The sequence below is a fragment of the Melopsittacus undulatus genome, chromosome 4 (assembly GCF_012275295.1).
Source record: "Melopsittacus undulatus isolate bMelUnd1 chromosome 4, bMelUnd1.mat.Z, whole genome shotgun sequence".
Taxonomy (NCBI): domain Eukaryota; kingdom Metazoa; phylum Chordata; class Aves; order Psittaciformes; family Psittaculidae; genus Melopsittacus; species Melopsittacus undulatus.
In genome coordinates, this window is record NC_047530.1 from 13,037,697 (window position 1) to 13,063,812 (window position 26,116).

The following is a 26,116-nucleotide window of genomic DNA, read 5'->3' on the forward strand; positions in this document are numbered from 1 at the left end:
GGCTGAGGGAACCCTCGCCTGGCCGGGCCGGACGAGGTGGCACCGCGGCGGTCGGAGCTCTGGGGCTAGCGCCTGTCCTGTTATAGCCTTACCTATGCATTTGCAGACACTGCTTGAAGTACCTAAAACTTCCATGGGAAGTAAAACACAGATGACACAAATATGGATAATACAGTATTTTTATATATTTATATATAATACATTCATTATAAATAATGTGTAGTTGGTTCATCTTTCAGTTTTACCTGACGTTGCAAGGACAATATATTACACCAGAACAAAAAACTCAATAGAAAAAAACAATACACAATTGTTCTCATTTACACAGAAGTAATTTACTATGGAATGACAGCACCTGACACCAAACAGGAGACTTAACAGGTAAATGATGGAAAACCTGAGAGACAGTGATAGCATTTGCTGAAAGTAAACAAAAGGATGCTTTCTCTTTATAGAGCCAAACAATTCCATGCTCTACCTTCCACATAATCTGGCTAAGTTAAAACATGGTAGAATCCTTTCCCCGCTCCCCTTTTTTTTCCAATCAGGATTTAAAGAACTCAATTTTCCTTACATTTAAAGTAGTAATTACAGAACGTGTGACAGTGTATTCTTTTAAATAATTCTAAATTGACAACTAGCACTTCAACTGTATGAATTCAGTACACATAAACTTGGTGTCTCTCTCCTTCCCAAACTCCCAACCCGAGATATACATGTGCCTTTATTTTCACAGTGATTCATAAAACAAGAGTTGAAAACATTTAAAACATCTGGTGACAAGGTAGTTAATAACTTAATTGACAAGACCTGTTGTAATGAGAAATTCAGTGATTTTCGACTGGTACAATACCAATAAATACTTTGGTATCTTTAAAAAGCCTATACTGCATAGGATACACATTCATGCACAAAAGACCACTAATGCTTAATAAATTACGTGTTTCTATGGTTGTTTTCAGTAGTGTGGACTTTATAAACTAGCTGCTTATCTTCTGAGCTGACACAATGAACCAAGAAGCAATGTGACGCTTGCTTGTAAGCAGCACTACTTTTCTCTGTGTTCCCTCCTTTTGGGAAGGGATTATCCTGAATTAACCTGTAGCCACAAAACCAGTACAGTTCAGAAAGGCTCTACAATATGTAATTACAAAAGGCACTTCTGAGCATTAATTCACACAAGTGTTCCAATGAAATGGATGTTTTGTCTAAGAAATATTTACCAAATATTTTCTTCCTCCTCCTCCTCTCTCCTGTGATTAGTTTTTAGAAGCTAAGTGAAAGAAAAGTAGAGCAAGTTAGGTGAGAAAGGGAGGAGTCAAAAGTCCCTTTACTCCAGTTTCCCCTCTCTATTCAAGCATCCTGGCTCCCTTTTTGCTACTGTGCTCTAGAAATGTCTGTATGTTTGGTTTAGAAAAGCCTGGTAACTACCAGGAGATTAAAAGAATTAGTTAAGTAGTCTAACCTTTAAAACTGAGTAATGTGAAACTAATTGCACAATAGCTTAAGTGAAGAACCCGCTTCTTCTCACTGGCATTCAGACACCAGTCACAGACTGAGTGTTAGAAGGTTACCTAGGTCAAGATAGGAAGTAGTGTTAAAATGTGCTAGCTAGTAATATTTTCCAAAAGACAGTGCTGATCATCTGAACCTGCTTAAGATTGTTTCCTGGAAGTATTTTGGAATTTTGCTCAGTTACCATATTGCTGACACACAGCGAAAAACTTTTTGCAGCCTCTGAGAAGTGGGATATATAAATCCCTGAATTTGAGATTACTTGGAAAAATGCACACTAAAAGCATTTAGAATAGCAGAGCAGTGAAGTAATTTTTAGACTTTGTGATACTCCAATGTGTTCTTCTTATATGATCATATTTCCATTTCCACTCTATTCCCTGCAGAAAGGAAGGGAGGAGGAGGTCATAACCCTGTGTGTCTAGTTCAGTCCCTCAACCCTCCAAAACTGGTAAATAACCACTTGGACATAGGGAGCACCCCCTACAGCCACATGCTGATCAATACTGAGCTTGTAGACAGTATTATCCCTGTTTCTGGGGGACTTTTGGCTCATTACAAGTACAGTCAGAACTGTCACCTCACTAGTGGTCTCAGAGACAAACTATCTACTCTCCTCCTCTGTATTCTCAATTCACGTGTATATGAAGAGGTTCCGTTTGAAGCACTGCCAGTAGGGCCCCTTTCACTAGTTTTACTTACATTGTTTTAGTGTCTTACTGGTCTGATGGAGGCAAGGCAGTTGTAGGGCATTTAGACTGTTTGCAGTAATAGGTTACATACAAGCATTTGAGCATGCAAGTTCTTATTCAGCTGCTTCCAATTCAGACCCCTCTCAGTCTTGAAGGTGCTCCCAGAAAACTTGCATCTCCCCAGCCTCATGGGCTGATCAAATAGGACCTTGATGCTCTGCTGCCTTCGTGGCCACAGAACTTCTGCATATTTGTCTAGGAGTACTAAGGTAATACTCATCCAAGTGCAGTTTGTTTTGCCCTACCTTTCCCAATGCATATTTATCTTCATCCACTGACATTAATATCCACATTTATAACATTTAAGGAAAACTGATTTAGGCTGTTATTCCCTGAGTTCTTCATAGTCACATTGAATGTTTCCTCACAATTAATTACAAACTTAGATTCTATACTAGGGCCTAATGCAAAAGACAGGCCTTTCCAAATTACCACTCAGATTGAAACAAACACTGCGTTAATGGCAAAGGTCCCCATCTGTGAGGCCTAATGATGGGATTTCACTGATGAAATTATTCAAATCCTCCTCTTCATTCTTCTTCTTTAATAAACATGTCCTGCTGCTTTACTGAATTTGTAAATTATATAAGCAAAACTCCCATCTTCAGCTTAATGACTCTTCCCTTCTTTAGTAACTTATCTCCACATGCAAAAAAAAAATTAAGGCCTCTACAATTTTTACATTGTCTGGCAGCACAGCTTAAAAAAAAAAAAAAGATAAAAAAAGAATAGCAGTCTTCAGTTGCCAGCTGGGAAAATTCTTCAGATGAAGCACGGTTACACTTGCTTGGAAGCAGTAGTCTATTTACATATTTTAAAGAAAACTTTTTTTTTCTCTGAGCTCTGCAGAAAAATAACCATGAGAAATAACCCAGAAGCCCAATGCACCAAGTGGAGCATATTGCTTTACAGAAACCAGAATCAGTTTGCAGGACACAAACCATATCAGGAAAGTCTTGCTTTCAATACCAATTATACTAACAGTGTTGAAGACTCACCTATCAAATATTACTGGCTTTGGAGCATGAAGTATTCTAGAAAGCCAAAAGTATTTTAAAGGTTTGACTTCAGTAATGCAGGTTTGCATTAGACCTTGGCTTCAATCTAGATATGAATAATTGATTCAGTACAGTAAATTCAGAATTTATAGTTTAAATTAAAAACAAATTATCAAAATAAGTTAACCTAAAAAACCATGGCTTGTTCTTTTTACATAGCAAAGATTACTTTTATACAAAACTTAGCAGAAAACCAGTTTGGGAATAAACAAAAGTTCAGTTTTGGCAGTGTCTGGTTTGGGATTTAGCTCTGTCCTCTCCTTGGAGGTACCCGTTAACTAAAATTCACCAATACAAAAAGGCAACACAGTGAAAAGCTAAAAAATTATTTTAGTAAAGTGCACGGGACTGTGACATACTGCATGTCTTTGCTATGACCTTATCTCGGATGCTGAATGAAATGATGGGGATGCCAAGTTCTTTACTATCCTATTGAGGTTGGCAATTTTTTCTTCTAGTAAATAGTTTTTCTTTTCAGCAGTTCTCTGCCGCTGCTCTGTCATCTCCAAAGCCTTCAGCAGTTGTGCATTCTCAACATAGAGATCCTTGACCATTGCATCTGCTTTAGTGTTCTTGGAAAGCTGAATTGTGAACAGAACAGAATCACTCAGCAAATTAAAAGGAAAATAAATATAAATTAAAAGCAAGAACAGTGCTGAAGTAATAAGCCCAATTTGGAGTTTTTGGAATTTTTAGATAAATAGGCTGTACTTTTGCTCAGAAGCCTTAAATAAAAAGGAAAGCACCTCTAACTTTATTCTAAGCAAGAATGACTTTGCAGCTTGTTATTTACAGAAGTAATGGGGACAAACTGAGGAAGAGAGTAAGAATACCTACTTGTTCTTTCAGCTGATTTACTTTATCTTGGAGAAGCCTCTTCACAAGCCTTAGTTTCTGTTCAACATCAATCATTCGTTCTTCCATCATTTTTAGAAGCTGCTCATGACCCCCCTGTAAAGCAATATTTACATGAGAATCAGTTAACAAAACTCAGTTCACATTCATTTTTCTTTTCTTTTTTTCCTCAGTTTATGCATAAGAAAATTGCTGACACTCCCCATTTGAGTATTTTAGAGAGTAAACGAATAAACTATTCATGGAAGCAAAATATTATGGCAACACTTGAAGAACACTTGCAGCATTAAACAAATTTTCTAAGTTACACTCAAGATTACCAGATCTAAGAGAAACTGATATAATACTGAAGTTCTGTCATAACTGTGATAGTCAGATCTGGAAGTTTCCTTTTTGTGTTCTTGGGTGCTGCCATATTTCTTTTGAATGGGGGAAACAAAAATGTCAACCAAAGCCTTAATGATTTTAGAAAAAATTAAGGTGAAGTCATAAGGGAAAGTCTGACAGTACAACTCTCCCACACCAAAGCCCCTTTGAAATGAAGTAATATCCTAAAAAAGCAGGATGCTATTACTCAAACTTGATTTTCTTTTTTACAAGATTAGTTGTTCATAACCAATGTTTACCAAATAGGAACTCTAAAAAGGCTTTCCTCTTTTTCTTCAGTGAGGTAACAGTCTCAACTTACTAGAGGCCCATTACCCCAACATTTGAATGTTTTTTTCCCAAATAAACCAGAAACACCAGGAACTACAAGAAAGGTTGGTTGTATTTGAGAATTTTAGACACTGACAGCCAGGAAAGGGAGTCTTTATTTTAATGCTACCATGTTACTCTAATTCTAGGAAGTCACCTGAGAAGGTTAACTTTGAGAGAGCATTAACCTCCCCCAAAGGACATACCATCAAAACCAAAGCACCTTCACGTATCTGGGAAGATAAATGAAAAACTGCAGGAAGATTGTTTCATGTAGGTAGCTACTCATCGAAACCACTGTAGAAAGATCCTCTTAGGGGACTGATTGAAGTCCACTCAGCATTTTATTTGTTATAACACCAAAAATTCCTTAAATCTATATAAGGGACTATATGACTATTTAAGCTTGTGAAAAATTGGAAAAAAGTTAGTCTACAGAAAGCAGGTTTACACTGTTGCTGGACTGGATATTTTCCTGGATTAAAAAAGTATTACTAAGTAGAAATTGCAGGGGATTTAGTAGCCAAGTTATCTTGAGCTATTGTTCATAGTTTGATTGGAATGCAAAAAAATAGCTGACTATTATAAATTCATACGGGTTGCAAGAGCCTTGAGTGAGTAGTTAAGTGGAATCTAAGAATTTATAGTGGTCTCAATACCCATAATACCTGGGTGGTTTTTTGCCTTAAAGTTGATTTGAGAACCTTCTAACTTCATATTAGTTCACGTTTAACAAGAGAAGCCAGCTGCAGTGTTAGCTCTAAGGTCATTAGAAAGTTAGAAGCAAAAAGATCTTTGAAAACAAAGACCTGAAATGGTTCCATGGCTCCCATCTAGAAAAAAAATCATAGGCCTTAAAGGAGGTGTTTTGCTAACCTACTAAAGAATTAAAAATCTAGTTTAATTTGGTAATTTGAGACAAAGAGTAAAGAATGTTGTCCAAGAAACTGGTGTGTTAATTTTCCATTTTCTGGCACTGCCTGTTTACTTTATGGCTACAAGAAATAGAATATGCCCATGTACTATGCAAATTCTTTTCTTACATGTGCAGGTACATCTGCTAAAGAGAAGCTGAGTATCTGTACTTAAGTACATTCCTATTAGAAATCTTTTCCAGAAATCCTGATATGATAGTCCTCAGTACCAAAGACAAATATCTTGTCTAAAATTTGTTTAATCTTGTTCACAAAGCTGAAACTATTGATACTATTAAGACAAGAGACATTATGTTTAAAAAAATTTTATTTTTCATTTACATCAAAAATGTCATCTTTCCCTGTTAAAAAGTTTATACATCTTATACAAAAACGGAGTATAAACACCTCAGGCTTTCTTCAAATCTCATATAAAATTAGTTCCATTTGAGAAAAAAAAATAGTCTCTTTCCACACTGAACAACCCCATATTTTAAATAATATAAATAAAAAGTCTTTGCAACAAATTAAAAAAGACAGCCTATAAACTTGCACAAAACAGCTTCTAGAGAAATAAATAACAATGTGGAGACTTTTTTTTGAAGAAAAAGTACAAATAATTTGATCCTCAAGTTTCTCAGCTTATGCCAGTTTGTGTGTTTGTGTGTGTTAATCATGGTAAGGAATGAAATCATAAGCAGCCAAGCTGTCAGAGGTGCCCAATCCTCCGGTAGGAATCTGCATGCACTGCTCGCTGCTCCGGTAGCAAGGCCTAGAGAAAGAATGCAAGTGGGATACTTCACCCTGATATCCAGATTTTCTTTTAAATACTATGTATACTTAAAGCAAACCACCAATACAAGCAAAGCAAGCAACACAAGACAAACACACACACACGAAAATATGCAGAATATTACATATTAGATTTCTCTATTAGTATTAGCACTACACATATGCAATTGGGAAGGTACTCAGGATGCATTTTCTAAATGTAAGGACTCTTCAGATGGCTCATCCATGTTTTTGAGGGATTTAAAACCATCAGTGGCATTAATTAACAGCAATTAGTACCTGTTTCTTAGAGGAAATTATCTGCCTCTCTCAATATATAAAACCTCAGATTGCCAAATAACATTTCTGAAAAGTACAGTCCAACTGACCACCTTTGAAACCTTATTTGCATTTAAAGCTAGTAGTAAGCCTTTTCCTAAGACAGGAGAACAAGCAGTTGGTCAGAGGTGATTTGAATTTTGAAACAGAGCTGAAGAAAGGCGGAGTTGAGCAACTCTAAGTACTTTGACAAAAATATAGGTTAGCAGAGGTTCTAAGAGGACTTAAGGAAAGACTGGGTCATTAACAGGCTTCCAAAGCTAGTTGTTGAGCAAGGAATATGAGAACAAGTGCGTTGTTACTGTTCAGTGTGTAAGAATCACAGCACTAGACAGAGCAGAAACAGTCACTGGGAATTCAGAAGAGTTCACACAGGTACATGCATCAGAAGAGGCTCAGGAGTTTTAAATTAGTGAAATTTGAACTTATGACAGTAGCCTTTGGAGAACAATAGCTCAAGACTGACTGTAAAATGAATAAAAAACACAGATCACCAAAGCCATGATCAAAAAAGCAATGAAAATTGCAAAGCATGAACACAAGAATTCCAAAGTGGAAGGGGATGACTCTGAATCCCTTATTACTCAGGATCTAAGAAAGCTGCAGAGTGCAAAGCTGTAGTAGCAAAACTAGGTGACTAAATTTACACACAAAGAATGGACATAACCTGATGTTGTACTCACTGGTGAAAAGGTGATGAAGAGGGATTAGGATGCAATTTTTCAAGATGCTAAAGGGGACATTAAAATGGACATAAGCTCAACTAAATGCTAACCCTGAACATCAGGACAATGCAGAAAAACCATGAGAATTAAAGCAAATGTACTTACAGAAATGTCAAAGTTGACACTTTGACTAAACTAAAAGAAATTTGGCATTGTTTACAGTTGTAGAATGCATGTATTTAATAATGATTTTAGAAAGTTATCTAGTAAAGCCCATGACAAAAAAGGTGTAGGAGGCATTATAAACTGGAATACTGATTCACTATAAGCATGCAAAAAACCAACATGATAGGAAAAAATTAAATGGATTAAGTGCATTAGTGCATTGACACCAAATATTTGCAAAGCCTCTCTGAAACTATTTTTAAATTCAAGAAGCTTCCCAGAATAAAAGCTGTTACAGGAAATGTAGAAGTGATTTATCCATAGAACTGCAAGTTCCAGGATGTGACTAGTTTGCAAATTGTTTCTTGGGCTTTCAAAGGCAAAATGATAAAGTCATCCCTCTTAATGCAATACACAGCATGTTCATTTACAGATGCTGCTGCTGTAATATGGCTTTTATTGATTTCAAAACTAAATGGCAGGCTACACTTGCCACTGTCGGGCACCAAGCACATTAATCAGTGGTAATGTGCTTCTATTAGGACTTGGCTGAAAGGCAGAGAACCTTACAATTGATTTACTTATCCTGTATTAGTTGCTGTTAAGTTCTTTTGGGGGCAAACTTTGATTTTATGCCTTTCTTAAAAAAAGAATTCTTACTCCAATTTTTGGAAACTTCAGAAACTGTTACTATATATATGCTCTTTCCATAATACCTTTTTTCCAGAATATCCTATAAACACATTCAGATATTTTTAGGCTTTAAAGACTTGGTCTTATTTTTTAAAAAAAGTGTAACTGATATCTGAGTTTAGAATGTAAAGTTTGTTTGCTGTTTGGTATTTTTTTTTCTGTTAAGAGATAAATAAAAGTGTTAGCATTTTATCTAAGCTATTTAGAACTTTATCTTTTCTCATAAGTTGTAATACTATGTAAGACCTATGGCCTGAGCCAAATAGAGATTTAAACAAGGGGGAACAATTTTAAACTGACAGAGGAAGATTTAGATTAGATAAAAGGAAGAAGTTCTTTCCTGTGAGGGTGCTGAGGCACTGGCAGAGGGTGCCCAGGGAAGCTGTGGCTGCCCCATCCTGGGCAGCGATCAAGGCCAGGTTGGGCAGGGCTTGAAGCAACCTGGTCTAGTGGAAGGTGTCCCTGTCCGTGGCAGGGAGTTGGAACTGGACGGTCTTCAAGGTCCCTTCCAGCCCAAACCATTCTGTGATGCTATGATTTGGTAAGCCTAGCCCCCAAACTTAATTTTTATATGGGAGAGACAAATTGTTCTACTTATTGCCTATAATTTAGTTTTACATGCTAAACCCCACAAGCACTACTAAAAGTGACTCTGTTCAATATGTGCAGTGAATGTAATCTCCCTTGGAATTAGGTTGTTACCATCATACAGAAACTTCAACATTGGCATTTCTGAGGAAAAGTAGTGTTCTCCAAGCATCTTTTCTCATGGCCAAATAATGAAGATAAACTGACCTTATAAAAAGGATTAATTTGTTTGAATTCTGTTTTACTACAGCTGACAGAACTCCATGTGACAGCAACAGCCCAAACTAGTATTTTATGTGCAATGAGTATGTGCTTGTGCAATAGGTAATGTAGTGTATTTTTTAAAACAATGGTGCCAGACATTGACATAAGATAAAGAAAACAAAAAAACCCAACCTACACTTACTGCACATTTATCATAAGGAGAAAAGCCAGTTGTGTGTGGATGGGAGTGTTTTTTAGCTCAAAAACATTATAAGGATTTTAGAATTAAGCTATGGCTTAAGCTGAACATGCTAAGTAAGAAAGGGTTGTTTTGTACATACGTTTGATAGAATGAATTTTAATTTTAATTTTTGAACTGGCATAAACAGAGAAGGGATCTCATCAGAATTTGAAAAACCCAGAAAACTAAGCAGATACCCTTTCAAAGTTGTAATCTGTAGAGTAATGAGAGCTTTACCTGTTGCATGTTTGTTTCAGAGGGTCTATTTTCAAGTTCTTCCTGAAGACGTTGACTCCTCCTCTCTGCTTGCAGTAGCTGGTGTTGGAGCTGCAGGAACTGTTCCTTGGGCACCATAGCACAGCCTTGCTGCTGGAGCTCCAGGGAGTGTGGTGAGTGGCTAAGTATCACACTGGTGTTTGAGTGGAGCATCTGAAGAGCAGAGTAAATCAGCCATCAGGAGAAAGCAGCACTGCTATACATACAAAATATCTTTTGGTGATGCTGGTTACTCTTGAACAATTTCTTGTATGAAAGAGAAACAAGCCTGAACTCAGTAACAGAAGCTAAAGAGGCAGTTTTTCTCTTTCCAATAACAAAAAGATGCATCTTTATCTGCAATTCTGAAATCTAAAGGAATCTGAGCTTTGATTTATAATTTCAGTACCTAAAGGGGCCTGGCAAGAAAGCTGTGGAAGGACTTTTTAGAAGGGCATGTAGTGATAGGACCAAAGGTGAATGGCTTGAAAGTGAAAAGGGGAGATTTAGATTAGATGTTAGGAAGAAGTTCCTTACTGTGAAGGTGGTGAAGTACTGGCAGAGAGTGCCCAGCAAACCTGTGACTGCCACATCCCTGGAAACATTCAAGGCCAGGCTGGATGGGCTTTGAGCAACCTAGTCTAGTGGAAGGTGTCCCTGCCCATTGCAGGGGGGTTGGAACTGGATGATCTTAGGTTCCTTCCAACCTAAACCATTCTAGGATTCTGTGATTTCGGATTTGAATTAAAAATTCACTGAATTTCTGATAAAATCCTATCATAGTTAAATGTACCTGCAGTGAGCTTTAACTTAATAGTGCTTTTTAATTTTAACCTTGAACTCATCAGCTCTTCTAAAATTAGCAACTACTTCCAAATAAAAACACTAGCACAAGGCAGACTGAAGAGACTGTCCACCACTGCTGAGTATTTCTCATCTTCAATCCACAATGGAGAGAGAACATTCTCAAAAGCAAAATGAATTTTCAACGTCATGTATGATGACTTAAGTAATTTGATGCCTGCTGCTATAGTATTCAGAATTCAGTATCTGGAACCCCATATATCTTTCCTTATGTTCACTACTAACTGTAGAAATGTTAACATATTTTATAATTTTCATTTTGAGACATGCCACAAGCAGAGTTTGATACTGAGTCTGGAAACCTGAGTATATGTGCTGCATAAGGAAAAGTATACTTGGGGGGGCCCTTGGGATACAGAGGGATGCATGTAATAATCTGAAGAAAATAAAAGCTTACAAAACGCATCAGCAAGTCTATTTGATGTAAAGGCAACAGACACTAACAAATAGTTTGTGTGTAATGGTGGTTGTTAAAATTAACATTACCAAAGAAGTTTGTTGGTAAAACTAGGCATGTCACGTGGGACAAAAGGATCACACTCCTTATCGTCCTTGCTACAGCAAAGACTGCAGCTCAGAACAGACTTGTCCCAGTTTAGCTTCCCCACATCATTTCATTGAGTGCTCCTGCCAAGCAGTGCTGTGACCGTTACTGTGTTACAGTGGCTAGAGAAGCAGCATTTCTGACATTGCCTTACTATAGTAGCATTGCAACCATGACAGACCAAGTTAGATAAATGTCCCAGCATTAGATGATCTCTCAGAAAGTATTAAGAGCTAAGATAGTAACGTAAAACAGTTTAGCATTTTTCTACACTAAGGGGAAATCCAGGTAAGACTAGCTCACATTGTAAGAGTTAAGAATATTAATAGAAGACCAGACTGTACAGTAAATACTCCTGATATTTCAGACAAGCTGATTTGCAGCTTGAATTTACATAAGAGTAATACTTTCTTCCCAAAAAGGTCCCCAGTTGATATCCTCATAAAATTCTCACCTGTTATCTGAAAACCATTACTCTACTTCCTTAGGAAAAGACACACAGGATTATATTAGTGGTCTAAATTTTCCTTTCACAAGTGTTATAATTAAGGCATCAATTCGTAACATATTTCAGTTACTGAGACCATCTGTAATGTAAACAACTAAGCATTTTTCATAATGGCACACAGCTCTTCTGGCCATGTTTGCCTCACCTCTCTGCTGGCCCAGGTAAACAGGAAATATGTTAAAGTAGTTTAAAATAAACCTATCTGTATTTTTTTTTAAAGCTATAAGAAGGTTCTCTTGAATCAACTTGTCTGTAAAGGAGCTATTCTTTTACTGACAATATAAACAGTGATATTAATGAGGTTTTGATGGGATTTGTTTAGGATTTCCCTGTAAGGTTGTGATATACACAACTACCTAATGAAACAGTTGAAAAAACAAAGTTAATGCTTCTTAAAAATAAATACCATTTGCTTGGCTAATGAAAACAATATAGACCTATTGCATTCTTCTGTGGAAGAAAGCAGAACAGTAACAAAATTGCTAAACTATTAGAGATGACACTAAGTGTAATCACATTTCAGTTAGTATTATTAATTAATAAGTATTTAATTAAAGAAACATTTGATGGTGAAAAAACATGCAGATCTCAGAGTAAATATGCAAACACCTTCAAGCCTCACAGTCAATGGGTTAAAAGGAAGGAGTTGAGCCACTTTTCATTTTCTTATATTCTTTTGGATGCAATTGGTCATTTCTCTCTACTTTCATGGCAATGCCTTAGAAGTATGCAACTTCTTGGCATACAGAGTCAAATTGCATGATATATACTAACAACAAAGAGTAAAAATTTTACACTGAAATTGATTGATGGGGCTTTGAGCAACCTGATCTAGTGGAAGGTGTCCCTGCCCACAGGAGGGGGGTTGGAACTGGATGAGCTTTAGGGTCCCTTCCAACCGAAACCATTCTGTCATTCTATGAAAATGAATAGTGGCTTCTTTACTTAAGAGATGCACAGAAGAAAAAAAAATCCATAAAAGAAACATGTTAACTCCATGCTGTGGTAGTACATTGAAAATGATTGCTCTACCTTCGCACACTATTTCAGAAAGAGAACTGCACCCTTCTCTGCTAGTTCCAACCACTGAGTTCTAGACAGGTTAGCCACAAACAAAAGGAGAACAGGCACAAAAGAGAAAGTTAGAAGTCATAAAGTGCTAAGTGAATGTTATACACACCTGCTGGGAAAATGTTATCAGGAGTAACAAAAGTCCTGCATGTTTGAAATACAAATTTTAGGAGAAAACACAATTTCGTGCTTAGTGTTTATACTGAAGAGTTTAATAGGGTTTGGAGTTTTCCCAAAGCTCAATTAAGAGCATATAAACAAAAACAGATGGCACATAAACAGTCTTTTCAGTAACTTGTAAAAAAATATATCTTTTCTAATAAAGTTTTCACAATTTTATAGCTAATTACATACTATATTCAGTATCATGTTTCCCATTTGCTCTCTTGATGAAAAACATGAAGTCTGTTAATAAACAGTGTTGCAAAATCCTCAACGAGAAGATGCTTTGATTTATGGAACAAGTCAAAATTGTGATGTTTGCGTTTTTTAATATTATGTTTTAATCTCAAATTCAGGACCTCAAGTTTAGGCAAGATTGCTGAGAGGCAACATGGAGGTCTAGCCTAATCTGAAAGGATCCACTAACATAGCATACTTAAGCTTGCTCATTCTTGTAACCAAGGCAAGTTGGGTAAATTGTTGCCCTATCATGATCTAGATAGGGTAGCAAGGCTTAAATTCAGCAAATTCTTCCTCTAGTAGGAATAGGTTTGTACATTAAGAGCAGCATTATACAAATGTTAGGAAACTTGAGATGACATGTTTTAGGAAGGAAGAGGAAAGTGCCTCAAGCACAGCAATAAATTTCTTTGCTATTTGATTTGATAGCTGAAGCCTTACATGAATTATGATAAACCACAACATGCTTCAAAGAAGCCAGTTTGCCACACTAACATCTTGATTATGGAGATGAGATTAGGCACTGGGGGAGATTAATTCTTCTGGTTTCCTTTAAGTTTTCACTTCTCCTACACATCTAAAAGTTGTTTTTAAATAAATTCATAGATTCAGTGAGATACTGAGAAAGCCCCACACTATTCAGCACTGATTGACAAGTACCTCCATTAACTGATCATCCAGTTTGACTTGCTTTTTCCTTAGCCCTTCATTTTCTGAGCTGGTTTCCAGTTCACGTTCAAGAGAATTCATCTGACTGATCTGTTAAAGACAAGAAGTTTCCTTAAAAACATAGTAGTTACTTATTTTATCCCTCCCCCCTGCCCATCAACATGCAAGTCACAAATCATTGCACATGAAGCCAATTCAAGATTAAAAGACATAAGTATTTGGACAAGTCTAATGCTTTGCTGAAAGTAATGTCTAAGACAATGCTATGCAGCACCTCTAAAAAGTTGTAAAGAATCAGCAGGGCTTAATCTAGAAGTGGTAATGTAAGCACTACGTATTGCAGAGCACTTGGAACAGGCCACATTTTGTTTGTGGTTCTTGTGTTCCACCACTGCACTGTTAGAACCAACTAGAAGGCATGCAGCACACTGGCAGGACTTCTACCCTGTACACTCTGCAGAAACACAGAGGACAATCAGCTCCTTGGGACAGGGATTCACAAGAGACAGAAAGCTAAAAGCTCAGGGGAAAAAAAGAAGAAAATTCACTGCTTACCACATTAGTTCTTAGAGATGGAAAGTACTGCATTAAGTCACGTATTTGCCCTCTAAAACTAACCTTCCTATTTGCAGATGACAACTCCTTCTGAAGCTGTTCACACTCTCTCTTCAAGCTTAATTTCTCTTGCTCTATGGCTTTGATGATGCCCAACTGGCTTTGATGCTTTTGGTGCTTGAGGGAAAGGATAGTAGATTCCAACTGTCGGATCTAAAGAGACCAGAGATGAACAGATGTTGAAAGATGTTCCAGACCATTCCAAAAATCAAATCGCATCTGCTTCATCTAAAATACTGATTACCAATGGACTTCAGCTCTTAACAGATTTTTTGACATTTTAGCTTTGACCATCACATCCTTATTTCCCTCCCTCTTCCCCATAATCTGGCTAATACTGTGAGCCAAGAAATGCACAAGAGAATGCCAGGAATATTAAGATTTTTTCTTTAACAAAGAAAAAAAAATGAAGTGTGTTAACTTAATGTCAGATCAGAAACTTAGACAGGAGTTATCAGGATTTTATTTTAAATAATGAGCTGTTTAAGACCATCATAAGCATGTCTGCTAATTAGGTGCAGATATAAAGAAACTCCATTACACATTCTTTCTGCAAATGTTTCTATTCAAACCTAATGAACAACATTCCCTTCCATTATAACCCACTGCTAAACAAGAATCACTAAAGACTGCCCCTGTGATCTGTCAGCTTCTTCTGGTTACCTTCTCCCTGGAGTGAGTCAGGTCAGTTTTAGCACTCTGCACTTCTCTCTGCAGCCTCTCATTCTCCTGCCTGAGCAGCTGCTGCTCCTGTTTCATCAGGTGGTCCAGCTTATCCCAGTGTATTTGCTGCTGTTGGTCCTGCAGCCCTGAGGAAGGCACAGCCAGTTCTAGAACCCGATTCTTAAGACAGACAGAATTGCAGGGTTAGGCCTTAAACAAAGAAGCAGACATTTTCTCTGTTCAGGTGGGTTTATAAGTAGGCTTTCAGTAACTGCACACTCTAAAGTCACAGGATTCCAGTCTTCCTCCCAGCATGCACACCATTTTCCACTAAGAAACCCAACACGCTAATCACAGTGCAAACGCAAAGTGCGTCCCATTGCTAAAATCATAGCTCTGCACCAGAATAGCTGACAGGAGTGCACAGAGTTCAACACTACAAAACAGCAATTTGTGTTCCGTTTCACAGCCTTATCAAGCACAAAACAGAACTCAGTATTATATATTATTCAGTAATAGCTGTAATTTAGTTCCTGTTGTACAACTGTGAAACAGCCTCTTTTCCAAGTGGACATTAAATATTCCTTAATTACATGGCAAACAAGCCAAATTACTAACTGAATTTATAATACCAATCCCAACACTGCTGTCTACAACCTCCTTCAGTTACAATTCCTCATCAGTTGAGGCTGATATAATACCATGCCTTTCAAAACCAAGTGTGACTGAAAATTAAGACCCCCTGTCAATTACTGGTTTGACTGTCAATGATTATAGCTTTGATAGGTGTAAATTCATACATTGTTCACAGATTCACAGCCTCAGAAGACACACTGACCATCCCCGTCCTTATGTTCAAAATTTAAAGTAAGTTTTCTAAAAGTAAGTTTAAAATCTGCACATTATATACAATCCAACAAGACTAATCATAGTTAACTGTAATTATAGCTGATACAATTATAATAACATAATTATAATTAGCCATTTTAAAATGGAAAACTACAAAATACAGAAATCAACATTAAAATAAGGCTTTTTTGTACCCATCTCCTTTCAGCTTTTTTTTGGTAATTATTAGCTTTATATCACTTGTTTAGAAATAATAATAAGAAATCAATAGTTGCACAACTCAGACTCCTTGCTCAAGCCTGCAGCACTATATGTTCTTTTAGTGGATGAGCCATCGTAAAGAAGTTGGCTACAGAAAAGCAGCAGCCAGTGTCTGTAACCCTGACATGCAAAGTTGACTGACTTTGAGGCACCTGAAGTCTGTTACCTTTTCATTTGCATTTTGCAGTTGCTTGTGTAAAGACATCACTTCTTGTTTCAGAGTTTCCTTCTCCTGTTGCATCACTCGTATGTCTGATTTTAGTCGGGACACCTGAAGGTTTGTATTTTGCAGTGTTTCATCTAGACTCTGAACCTGTAACGAACAAGAAAGCAGCTTGGCATTTGCTGGACCAACATTTCTTGTAACCTTGGTCTGCTTAGATGTGTATGCACCACATATTACATACACTTAGGGTCTCTGATGGAAGGAGAGAAGAAAAGGAATTAAGAAGTTACAATGTTGACAGCCCTCTTTAAAAATGCCAAATGATTTTAACTTTCTGTTCCCAATCAGTAGCAATCCACTTTGAATTCAGCCACAACAGTGCATTCAGAGACATATTCTTGTTCCAGCCCTGAACATTTACAGTGATGTGCTGGAAAGTGAAGTGAATATTTCTCTTGAATTATTTATTCTTCCTGGCAGCCCATGCCCAACACAAAAACCCAAGTGTCATCAGCCAAGCAGATAGCCATTCGTTCCCCTCCCCTGCCTGGAGAGAGATGAGCCACTGCCAGAAAAAAAGACAGCAACAGCAGAACCTCTGCAGGATTTTAGGAATAACTGGGCAGAATAAATTGGCAAAAGCAACTTAGCCATAGACTCAAAACAACATAGCTTAGTCTTGGGGGAAAAGAAGTCCCTCACTGCTTTTAAGGAGGTTCCTCTTGCCCTTTAACAACATCACTTTGAAAGCCCATCAAAGCAGCCATTCCTAGCGGCATGACATCTTTGCACACATTAGAAGATGGCTGCTTTTAAGAAAAAAAAAAAAGTACAAGAGATTATAAAAATGCTTTTGATCTGGGGCTATAACAAAAATCACTATTAGTGGTGGTGCATGCCACCCCTTCCCTGCCTCCTGGACCTCTCTGCTTCCCCAGGAATTCAGCACAGACGTAAAGATTTGGGCAGCTGGACACTCCCTGACCTTACCAACAACTCTGGTTGCATAGCAAAGGTAGGGAGCGGCACACAGAAATGTGGATGGTTCGGCATTCCCCAATCATACCAGGAGATTTTCTGGGATGATCAGTCATTCCCTGACACCCTGGAACATAACTTGTTGTGTGACTGGTGACACTGACATAGAACTGAGGCCACGGTGGAAATTCACTTATGACTAAAGCCAAGGCCCTAGGAGACAGAGACCCTTTGAGCTCTCCTGGACCACAGTGGACTGCAGCAAGGTATCTCCCTCTGACTGGAACACCTCTCAGAGTTGGTAAACTCTCAAGTTTACAAAACAGGAGGACCATTTAGCTGGGCCATTATTTCTGCTCACTGATATACAATCCTTCACCACTTGAGGAATGCTGGGAAAGCTTATGTGAGTATTTTCACTGCACTGAAAGAATTTTTTAACAGGATTCTTTATATATATATGTATATCTTTACATGCATATGTATGTACATATGTGTGTGTGTTGGTTCAGGTATTTGATTACAAGTGTGTGTGTATTAGCTTTAATAATCAAGTTTTGTTAGAAATCTTGTGATTCACTTTAAAACTGCAAACTGCTGCTTAATGACACTTGGAACCCTTTAGATGAATACCATTGACAAAGTATGAGACTAAAATACGCCTAGGCTCTGTTAGCAGTTTAGAAAGCAAGGGGATCCAATCTGAACCTCGTGACTCAACAGGAGAGTCTCCCTTATCCTTTGTGCCTTCAGTCTCTGTATCAATCGTCTTTAGCTCAATTTTACCTGTTTTCCTCTGTATGCTTCATCCATGTAATAAATAACAGGGTGAATCTTGCCATAAAATTCTTCTAAGTCGTGCCTTTATAAATCATATTAAAATTGTTCTTGCTAATACCTTTGATGGTCTTTGAGAGACCTCAAACCACACATCTTTCACAACACTTATACCTTTTCTTGTGAAACTGTGAGCTGCATTTTCAGTGTCTGACTCTGCTGTTCCCAGGACTTCTGTTCCTGCTTCAAGCTGCCAACTGCATTCTCTAAGCAGCTTGCTTTAGCCACCTGAAATAAGATTACACTGGTAAGCCCGAGTCATTCAGGATTTGCTTTAACTCAATTTGACTTTGAGAGATAAGCTAGAGAGAGTTACAGCTATGCAAAGAAAATGCATGAGAGCAGAACCCCCCCCAGCTCCCAGCCCTGAATTGCCACACAACAGGATCATTATTTACAGTGTGCATACTAGCTACATTGCTCAAGTTCAGAGTTACAAGATGTAAGAGTTGCAATAAAAATGCAAGAACACTGTCTTCCTTGTCCTGCTGCAATGTGCATAGCCAGGCCTGTGTCCCTTGCAATGTCTGGAATTTTCTATGTAATCAAATTACAGTAAAGCTGCACTCCAAAATTGAAGCTTTTTCTTTAAGATCAGCTAGGGGAGAAAAAACCCAAACAAAACAAGGCAGTGGCAATTAAGCCTTTATCTGGCTTGAAGGGAAATAAAAAAAGAAAATAATCCAAAGCAGTTTCACAGATTAGGGTGGCAGATAATGATACAAGAATTTTAACAGCCCATCACAGCACATAGATAGTGATGTGAATTTACAGTTCTTTCTTACCTTATCAATACATCTGTTTAATTCCTCACTCAGGGCTTCCTTTTCTTTCTGCAGCTTTTCATTTTTAGAAACTAAGCTCGAAACTTCATTCTGAAGGTCAGAGAAATCAGGACATCTGGGCAGCTGTGGAAAATAACCCCCTCAGTTACCTTTCTGTGCTGTTTCAGATTTTGCATGCAAGTGTTTACACTGTCCTCTCTTCGAGGCCAAGCATCCCATTCTGCATAGAGTGAAGGAGAGAAGTGTACCCCAATTGAGTACAAATGATCATATGAGTATCCTTCATATCATCCAAGGCATCCTTTCTGCAACAGCAGTGTTAAGGATTCCTAATTGCCTTGTGATTCCTAGGATTTGCATTAGGCCTGGTTCTTCTCTGCCTCTTCTATGAAAGGGGGAAAAAAGCTCCCTCAAACTTTACTGTTGACTTCTGATCCTTTTCCCATTTGACACAGTGCCTTAATATAACACCTCATTCCATTCTCCAGGTGAGACCTCATAGCAGCTTTCCAGTATCTAAAGGGGGCCTAAAATGATGCTGGAGAGGGACTCTTCATCAGGGACTGTAGCAACAGGACAAGGAACAGTGGGGTTTTAACTTAAACAGAGTAAGTTCAGATTAGATATAAGGAAGAAGTTCTTTACCGTGCGGGTTGTGAGGCACTAGAACAGGCTGCCCAGAGAAGTGGTAAACACTATCCCTAGCAGTGTTCAAGACCAGGTGGGACAGAGCCTTGGGCAACATGATCTGCTGTGAGGCATCCCTGCCCATGAAGGGGTTTGGAACTAGATGATCTTAAGGTCCTTTCCAACCCTAACTATTCTGTGATTCTATGAACACTACTTTCTCTTATGCTGTTCTGTTTTTGCCCACTCAATCTTCTGTCTTTAATTACACTCAAGGCACAATCCACTCTACTGAATAGGTCTCATCTGCTCTTGCTTTTTAAGACCATTATCTATTCTAAGCATTGGATACATCAAATGAGTGCTTTACACTGTAAATAAAATTACTTTATGAAGCCCTAATCAAGAGAGCTAACTCATTTGTAGCCTTCATTATCTGTGTTTATTAGCATATATTTACAGCCAATTGAACCATGCTTAGACAGGCGATAACCAAGCTCTCCAGGAAATTATCCTCAGAAGCTATGAGATGTTGAAGTCTCCAGATGGGTTTAACTATAGGAATTCTCTCTGAAAGGATGTGCTGGAAGATACCAGTCCTTAAACTGAACTACACAGGACCAGGTTAGATGGGGCTTTGAGCAACCTGGTCTAGTGAAAGGTGTCCCTGCCTGTGGCAGGGGGCTTGGAACTAAATGCTTTTTAAGGTCTCTTGCAACCTAAACCATTATGTGACTATATACTATGTGGTTCTATCCCATCTGCACAAACTAGAAAAGCCCTATTTATTCCTTGATTAGCGCTTTCAGTCTTTGCCTTCATTATCAAAGCCTGTCTTTGTAGACCACTACTCTGGAACACGTTCTGGCAAGGGCTAAGCGAAACCAACCTTATCTGAACAATTATGCATTGTACCCAGAGACTGTTTCAAGAGGATTTGTATTGCTCTGCTGTTATGACTTCTTTAGAGAAATAACTCCAACTCTGACAAAAGAGCAGGACATGTTTAAGAGGCAGCCAGCATTCTCTCATGGCATTCAAATGAGCTTCCATACCTGTTTTGTCTTCTCAAGTTCCTGCTTGAGAATGTGGTTCTCCTGCTCCAGCATGCGAGCTTGAACCTTCATTTTTGACAGCTCCATCTCCAAGGAAGACACCATATTTGATGACTGCAAAAAGTAAAAGGCTCAGATTTCAACACAGGAGACGTGCAGAGTAACAAAGATTAACCAGAGGATGCTGCAGCCAGTGACATGCTTGGAGTTGGGATGGCACTGTACTACATAGGACAGATGATGGAAAATGCAGGTAAATCTTTAGTATCACTAAGCCCCATTTTTAAGGCAAACCTGAACACTTCTACCTCTCTGCTATTGGCTGCTGCCAGACTTTCCTTCCACCCCCACTACCACATGCATGTATGTTTGCAGCTAGTACTTGGAAGTTCAGCTTTGAAAGAGCACAACACAGCTCAGGAATGGGATGCTAACTCCATGGCACCTGCACACTCCTAGAAGTTCAGTTATTTTCTACTGTTAGAGATAGTGTATTCCTCTACCTTTACTTTGGAGTTTTCCAGTTCCTCTTTTAGTACCAGTCTTTCCTTTTCCCATTCTTCCAGGGTACACTTTCCCGATTCTCTTTCCTTTTGCTTGAGCACCCTTGCCAGCTGTTGATTAAGATCCTGCACATCTGCTTGATTTTTGGAGTTCCTCTGGCTAAGTTCTGTATTTTCAGAGTCCAGCTGCTGGTTTCTGGTCTTCAGATCTGCTACCTGAATCAGGAAAGCAGTGTCAGTTACATTTGCTTTTACACTGGGGAGTAAACTGAATGTGACTCTGAACAGTGGTGCAGAGCTGTTACCTTTATGTAACAGTCATGAGTTCAGTAGCACTGCTTGCTTTATTTCCCTATAGCTCTTTAACTTGCTTCATGCTCTAATTTCAGGCCAAATCAAATAGAATCATATTTAGAAGTAAGAGTCCTCCTGATGACCTGTTGCATGCATGGTCAGCCTTGCAAACAGAATTTCTCATAACTGGCCTCAATTATATCAATTATAACAGCAGTCATCTGGCTCACTGCTCTGTTCCTCCTGCCCTTTGCCATGTGATATATATTCTGAGAGTTGTGCTGGTGAGCTAGTAGATTATTCTGAGCAAGTAGAATTCTAGTAAGCAATACTAAGAGGAGAGTGAATGTAAGAGCTATTTAAACTCTCAACTTTGCTTAGCGTAACAAACCAACCTTAAAATAAAAGTAGCAGTCTCATGGATACGAGCAAAGGGTCATGGCTGGAAGCACTCCTAGACCCAGCTAGCTGGGAAATGAGTAGAGGCTGAGTCATGTAACCTCTCTTTCCTCATGGGCTACTGCAGAGCATTCCCCACAGAAACTACAAAAGAAATATTTTAACTTTATGTTTCTATTAAATAAACTTTCAAAGTTGACCATGGAAAGTGCTCTCAAGCCTGTAAGATGGGTAGTTACAGTAGCATTGCAGTTTCCTGATCAGGTCAAACAAGCCTCACATTGTTAATGAGAACAGTTATCAGAATTTAAATGTATATAATGGTCATTTCTACTGCCTTTGTGACGGTGTAAGGAAAAGCTTTTCTACAGTGACGATTTCTACAGAGAAGGTTATGGGCTCAGCCTGTATACCTGCTTTTTCAGGTTGTCAAACATCTTCTGTACAGCCACTTTCTCCTTTCTCACAGCTTCTATCTTTTGCCTAAGAAAAATGAAAGCTAATTAACAGAAGCCAGATTAACTGCAGAAAATAAGGCAATTTCAAATTTCACAGTATATCCAACACATGTAGGAGCTTTGAAAGAAGGGATGTAACCACGGTGTCTGCAGTGCAAGAGCCCAAAGGCATACATGCAGTACATGCCCCATTGAATTCTTACCGCATTTCTTCTTGGGACCCATTTAGCTCCCTCAGTTTCAGGCTGGAAGCACTACCCTCCTCATTCAATAAAGTCACTTCATTTTTCAGAATAGTATTTTCTTCTCTGAGCTTCTCAGCTTCACATCTATGACAGAGAAACAAGACATGTGAAAACTGGTTCTGTATATCATCTAGGCCCACAATGACAAGATTTACCAAAAGCCTAAGCTATCTGTACTATTTCAAACTAAAACTACAATTGACTTACATATGAATGGTATATGGATTTTACATTTAATTTAGTAAGAGGTCTCCCCAAATCACTGAAAAAGGGGCTTTTTTTGTGCATGTTTTTGTACAGCTGAAGTTGGTTAAACTCTAGGACACCTAATAAAAGTTTCACACTAATATTGTTCTATACCTTTCAGCCCTTAAGTTACAAATAACATAACTTTAAGCAACACAATACGCAGATTGCTAGGAGAGCAATCTGTTTCAGGAGTCTAGCATGCTGGGAACAGCAGCACTAGAAAATGCCCTTTCATTCCTGAGGCAACAGTAAGGAAGTAACTTAGCCATGGTATAATACCCGAAAGAACAATTTCTTGCAGAATACTGGTGCTGAACAATGATTAAGCTACTTGTAGCTACCTTCCTGTCTTGGTTTTGGCTGGGATAGAGTTAATTTTCTTCCCATTAGCTGGCACAGTGCTGTGTTTTGGCTTCAGTCTGAGAACACTGCTGAATAACACACCAAAGTTTTACTTATTGCTCAATAGCACTTACCCTGATCAAGGACTTCTCAGTCTCTCATGCTCTGCTAGTGAGAAGGGGCACAAGAAGCCATGAGGGAGGAGAGACAGGACATCTGACCCAAACTAGTCAAAAGGATATTCCATACTACAGCACATCATACTCAGGATATAAACTGGGGGGCAGTTACCCAGAAAGGACCGATTGCTGCTCAGGTCAGGCTGGGTATTGGCCAGTGGGTGCCGAGCAATTGTATTGGGCATCACTGCTGTTTGTTGGTTGTTTGTCAATTTGTTTTTATTTTTTTCCCTTTTAGTTTTATCTCCTCTCCCCTTGTAATTTCCCTTAAAATTATCAGTAGTATAATACTGTACTTCAGTTATTAAATGGCTCTTAACTCACAATTCTCCTCCCCATCCCATCTGGTGGGGAAAGGCAGAGGGAAGGGTGAGCAAGGGACTGTGTGGTGCTGGGTTACCAGCTGGGTCCTTTTTGATGCCCAACATAGAGCACAAAGGTTTGAGATAACAACAGATCTGACCAGAGCCTGTCAAAATAAATTAATTATAAACATTCACTGCATTGGTTAAATAGTCACAGATCACAGTGTTGGTTTATTTGCTCTCAGAGTTGCACTATGTAACACCTTACTTGCAGTATGTGCTCCCTGCAGTGATGTTTATCATCCACAGTGCCTGGGCTGAGGTTCTTGGTTTTGTTGCATTTTTTAATAATGTCTTGTAACATGATATTATTGCCAGTCATGAAGCTAATTGCATATGTACTCAGCATTGCCATCACCTCTATACTTTGGAAGCCATCTAATGGGAACTATTAATAATTATACTTCTCGTCTTTTCTCCTTGGAGGGCCAACCTATGGAGGAGAACTTCCTCCCACACCTTCCCCACCAGCCTATTTGAGTAGCATTTGAGAATTTCAAAGGTTTTGAATATCCTTTGGGTACTCTTGAAAGCAACCTGGCCTTTCTGCTGGGAACCAGCATATTGCTTATGGTTCGGGTCTTGTTTAAAGTTAAAAAACTATTTAAGAATAGTACCAAGAGATCTTCCTGAAGGCTGAATAGTTACAAGTGGCAGGGTGTGTGAGATAGTATGGGTGAGTACCTAGGTCTGTGGGCCCCTCCAGTGCTTTGGAGCTTCATTCCTTAGCAAAGGCAAAATCAGGAAAAATTAGTAAAACCTTTAGAAAAAGTACACTGCCATCCTGGCAATACCAGAAAGGTACAAATAACTGCAGCATGCCAGGACCTGGCCCATGCCTACAGAGCCCTGCTCAACACTATCCAGTACCTTCAAGAGGAAAAGAAGGTCTCTGGATCTGATGGCAAAGCAACAGCCACCACAGCTACTCTAACCCCATGATGAGCACTGCAGCTACTCCACTCTAACTCTGACAACAAATGCTGCAGCCACTCCAACCCCAGCAAAAGACACTGCATCTGAACCAAAGAACCAAACCATGCCCCTATCAGTCACTCCTGTACAGAGAGGGACATGGAAGTCACCTTGAGTAGTGAAACAGAACAAATAGGGCCTTCACAAGAAACAGAGGAAGTGGTAGAACCAGAGGTAAACTCTCGATCCCTGTCCCTGAGTGAGCTGCAGGATATACTAAAAGATTCCAGCCACTGTTTGGGTAAGCACATTATCACCTGGCTGCTACAATGCTGGGACAATGGAGATAGTAGCCTGGACTTAGAGGGTAGAGAATCCAAGCAGCTGGGATCACTTTCTAGGGAAGCAGGTGTTGACAAGTCAATTTGAAAAAGGACACAATCCCTCAGCCTCTGGAAGTGACTCTTATCAGCTGTGAAGGAAAGGTATCCCTTCAAGGAAGATGCTGTAGGCAATAGAGAGGGGTACCCAGTGCCTGAGGAAATGGCAACAGGGGCAAGCTCTGGAACACCTTCAATACATTGAGAAAGGGAAGAAAATAATCCAGGTCTTTCTGAAAGCTGGTTTGCCATAAAACAGAACAAGATCAAGGGACCTGCACAGGAGATCCAAGTTTTGGAAATAAAATGGCTGCATGAATGTCATCACATCCCAAACTTTCAAACACTGGAATACACATTTAGCAAAGGTCATGTGATTAGTTACTTGAGGATCTGCCAAATGGGCTGGCCAAGCCCAATCAAAACTTCTACCTACCATAGAAGGGGGTAAGAGTTCCTGTGATGCACATGAAGAATTTGCTGGGGAAGACAGTCTGGGTTATTCCTGCCTCAGGCAAAGGCAAACCCACTCATGGGATCACTTTTGCTCAAGGATGTGGGTACACGTGAATGGTAATTCAGAGGATGGGGAAGTCCGGTGTGTACCACAAGGAGATTTAATTCTGGGTTAAAATAGCCAATTACTTAAACTGTATGACTGTATGATGCTGTATAACATTAAATATTAGTGCTTTCACTGCAGCAATGCATTACTGTGCTGGACACCTTGTGGCACCCATCTCCACTGCTTCAGACTTGAGGATCTGAACCTAACTCCCTTTTGATCACCACATTAGTGAAGAATTAACTTTGATAAAATTGGACAAGTAGAGCAGCAATGGAACTAAAACGAGCTTCAGCATGCAACAATTCAACACCATACACCATTCATCCTTCCTGCCTAGAGAAACTGTTATGATAGATGGAGCCCCAGATCACAGAACTCAAGACTTTTGTAGGGATGGCCCACAGACTAAGGGAGTGATCTCTATGTGTATATATATATTTATACATCTAAAGACAGTAAAGGTGATAGTGGGAAGTGTGGGACCTGGCATGATGTGAATGGTATGAAATACGGAGTGGATAGTGTTCTGGTTTCAGCTGGGATAGACTTACCTTTTTTTCTAGTAGCTGGTATAGTGCTGTGTTACAAATTAGTCTGAGAATAATGTTTAAAAT

General features: G+C 38.8%; 1 protein-coding gene across 1 annotated transcript in view; it reads right to left on the reverse strand.

The window, feature by feature from the left end:
- Positions 1 to 827: 827 nt before the first annotated feature.
- NIN (ninein) overlaps positions 828 to 26,116 on the reverse strand; it is a 66,006-nt gene continuing 40,717 nt past the window's right edge. Inside the window, exons 17-29 of the mRNA XM_005140939.3 lie at positions 22,463 to 22,588; positions 22,215 to 22,284; positions 21,109 to 21,324; positions 20,606 to 20,719; positions 18,924 to 19,046; positions 18,253 to 18,366; positions 16,324 to 16,470; positions 15,048 to 15,227; positions 14,388 to 14,537; positions 13,761 to 13,859; positions 9,694 to 9,885; positions 4,163 to 4,276; positions 828 to 3,906 (exon numbers count right to left, since the gene is read on the reverse strand). Coding sequence (XP_005140996.2) covers positions 3,697 to 3,906; positions 4,163 to 4,276; positions 9,694 to 9,885; positions 13,761 to 13,859; positions 14,388 to 14,537; positions 15,048 to 15,227; positions 16,324 to 16,470; positions 18,253 to 18,366; positions 18,924 to 19,046; positions 20,606 to 20,719; positions 21,109 to 21,324; positions 22,215 to 22,284; positions 22,463 to 22,588 — 1,855 coding nt within the window. The 3' untranslated portion in view covers positions 828 to 3,696. The remainder of the gene's footprint in view (positions 3,907 to 4,162; positions 4,277 to 9,693; positions 9,886 to 13,760; positions 13,860 to 14,387; positions 14,538 to 15,047; positions 15,228 to 16,323; positions 16,471 to 18,252; positions 18,367 to 18,923; positions 19,047 to 20,605; positions 20,720 to 21,108; positions 21,325 to 22,214; positions 22,285 to 22,462; positions 22,589 to 26,116) is intronic.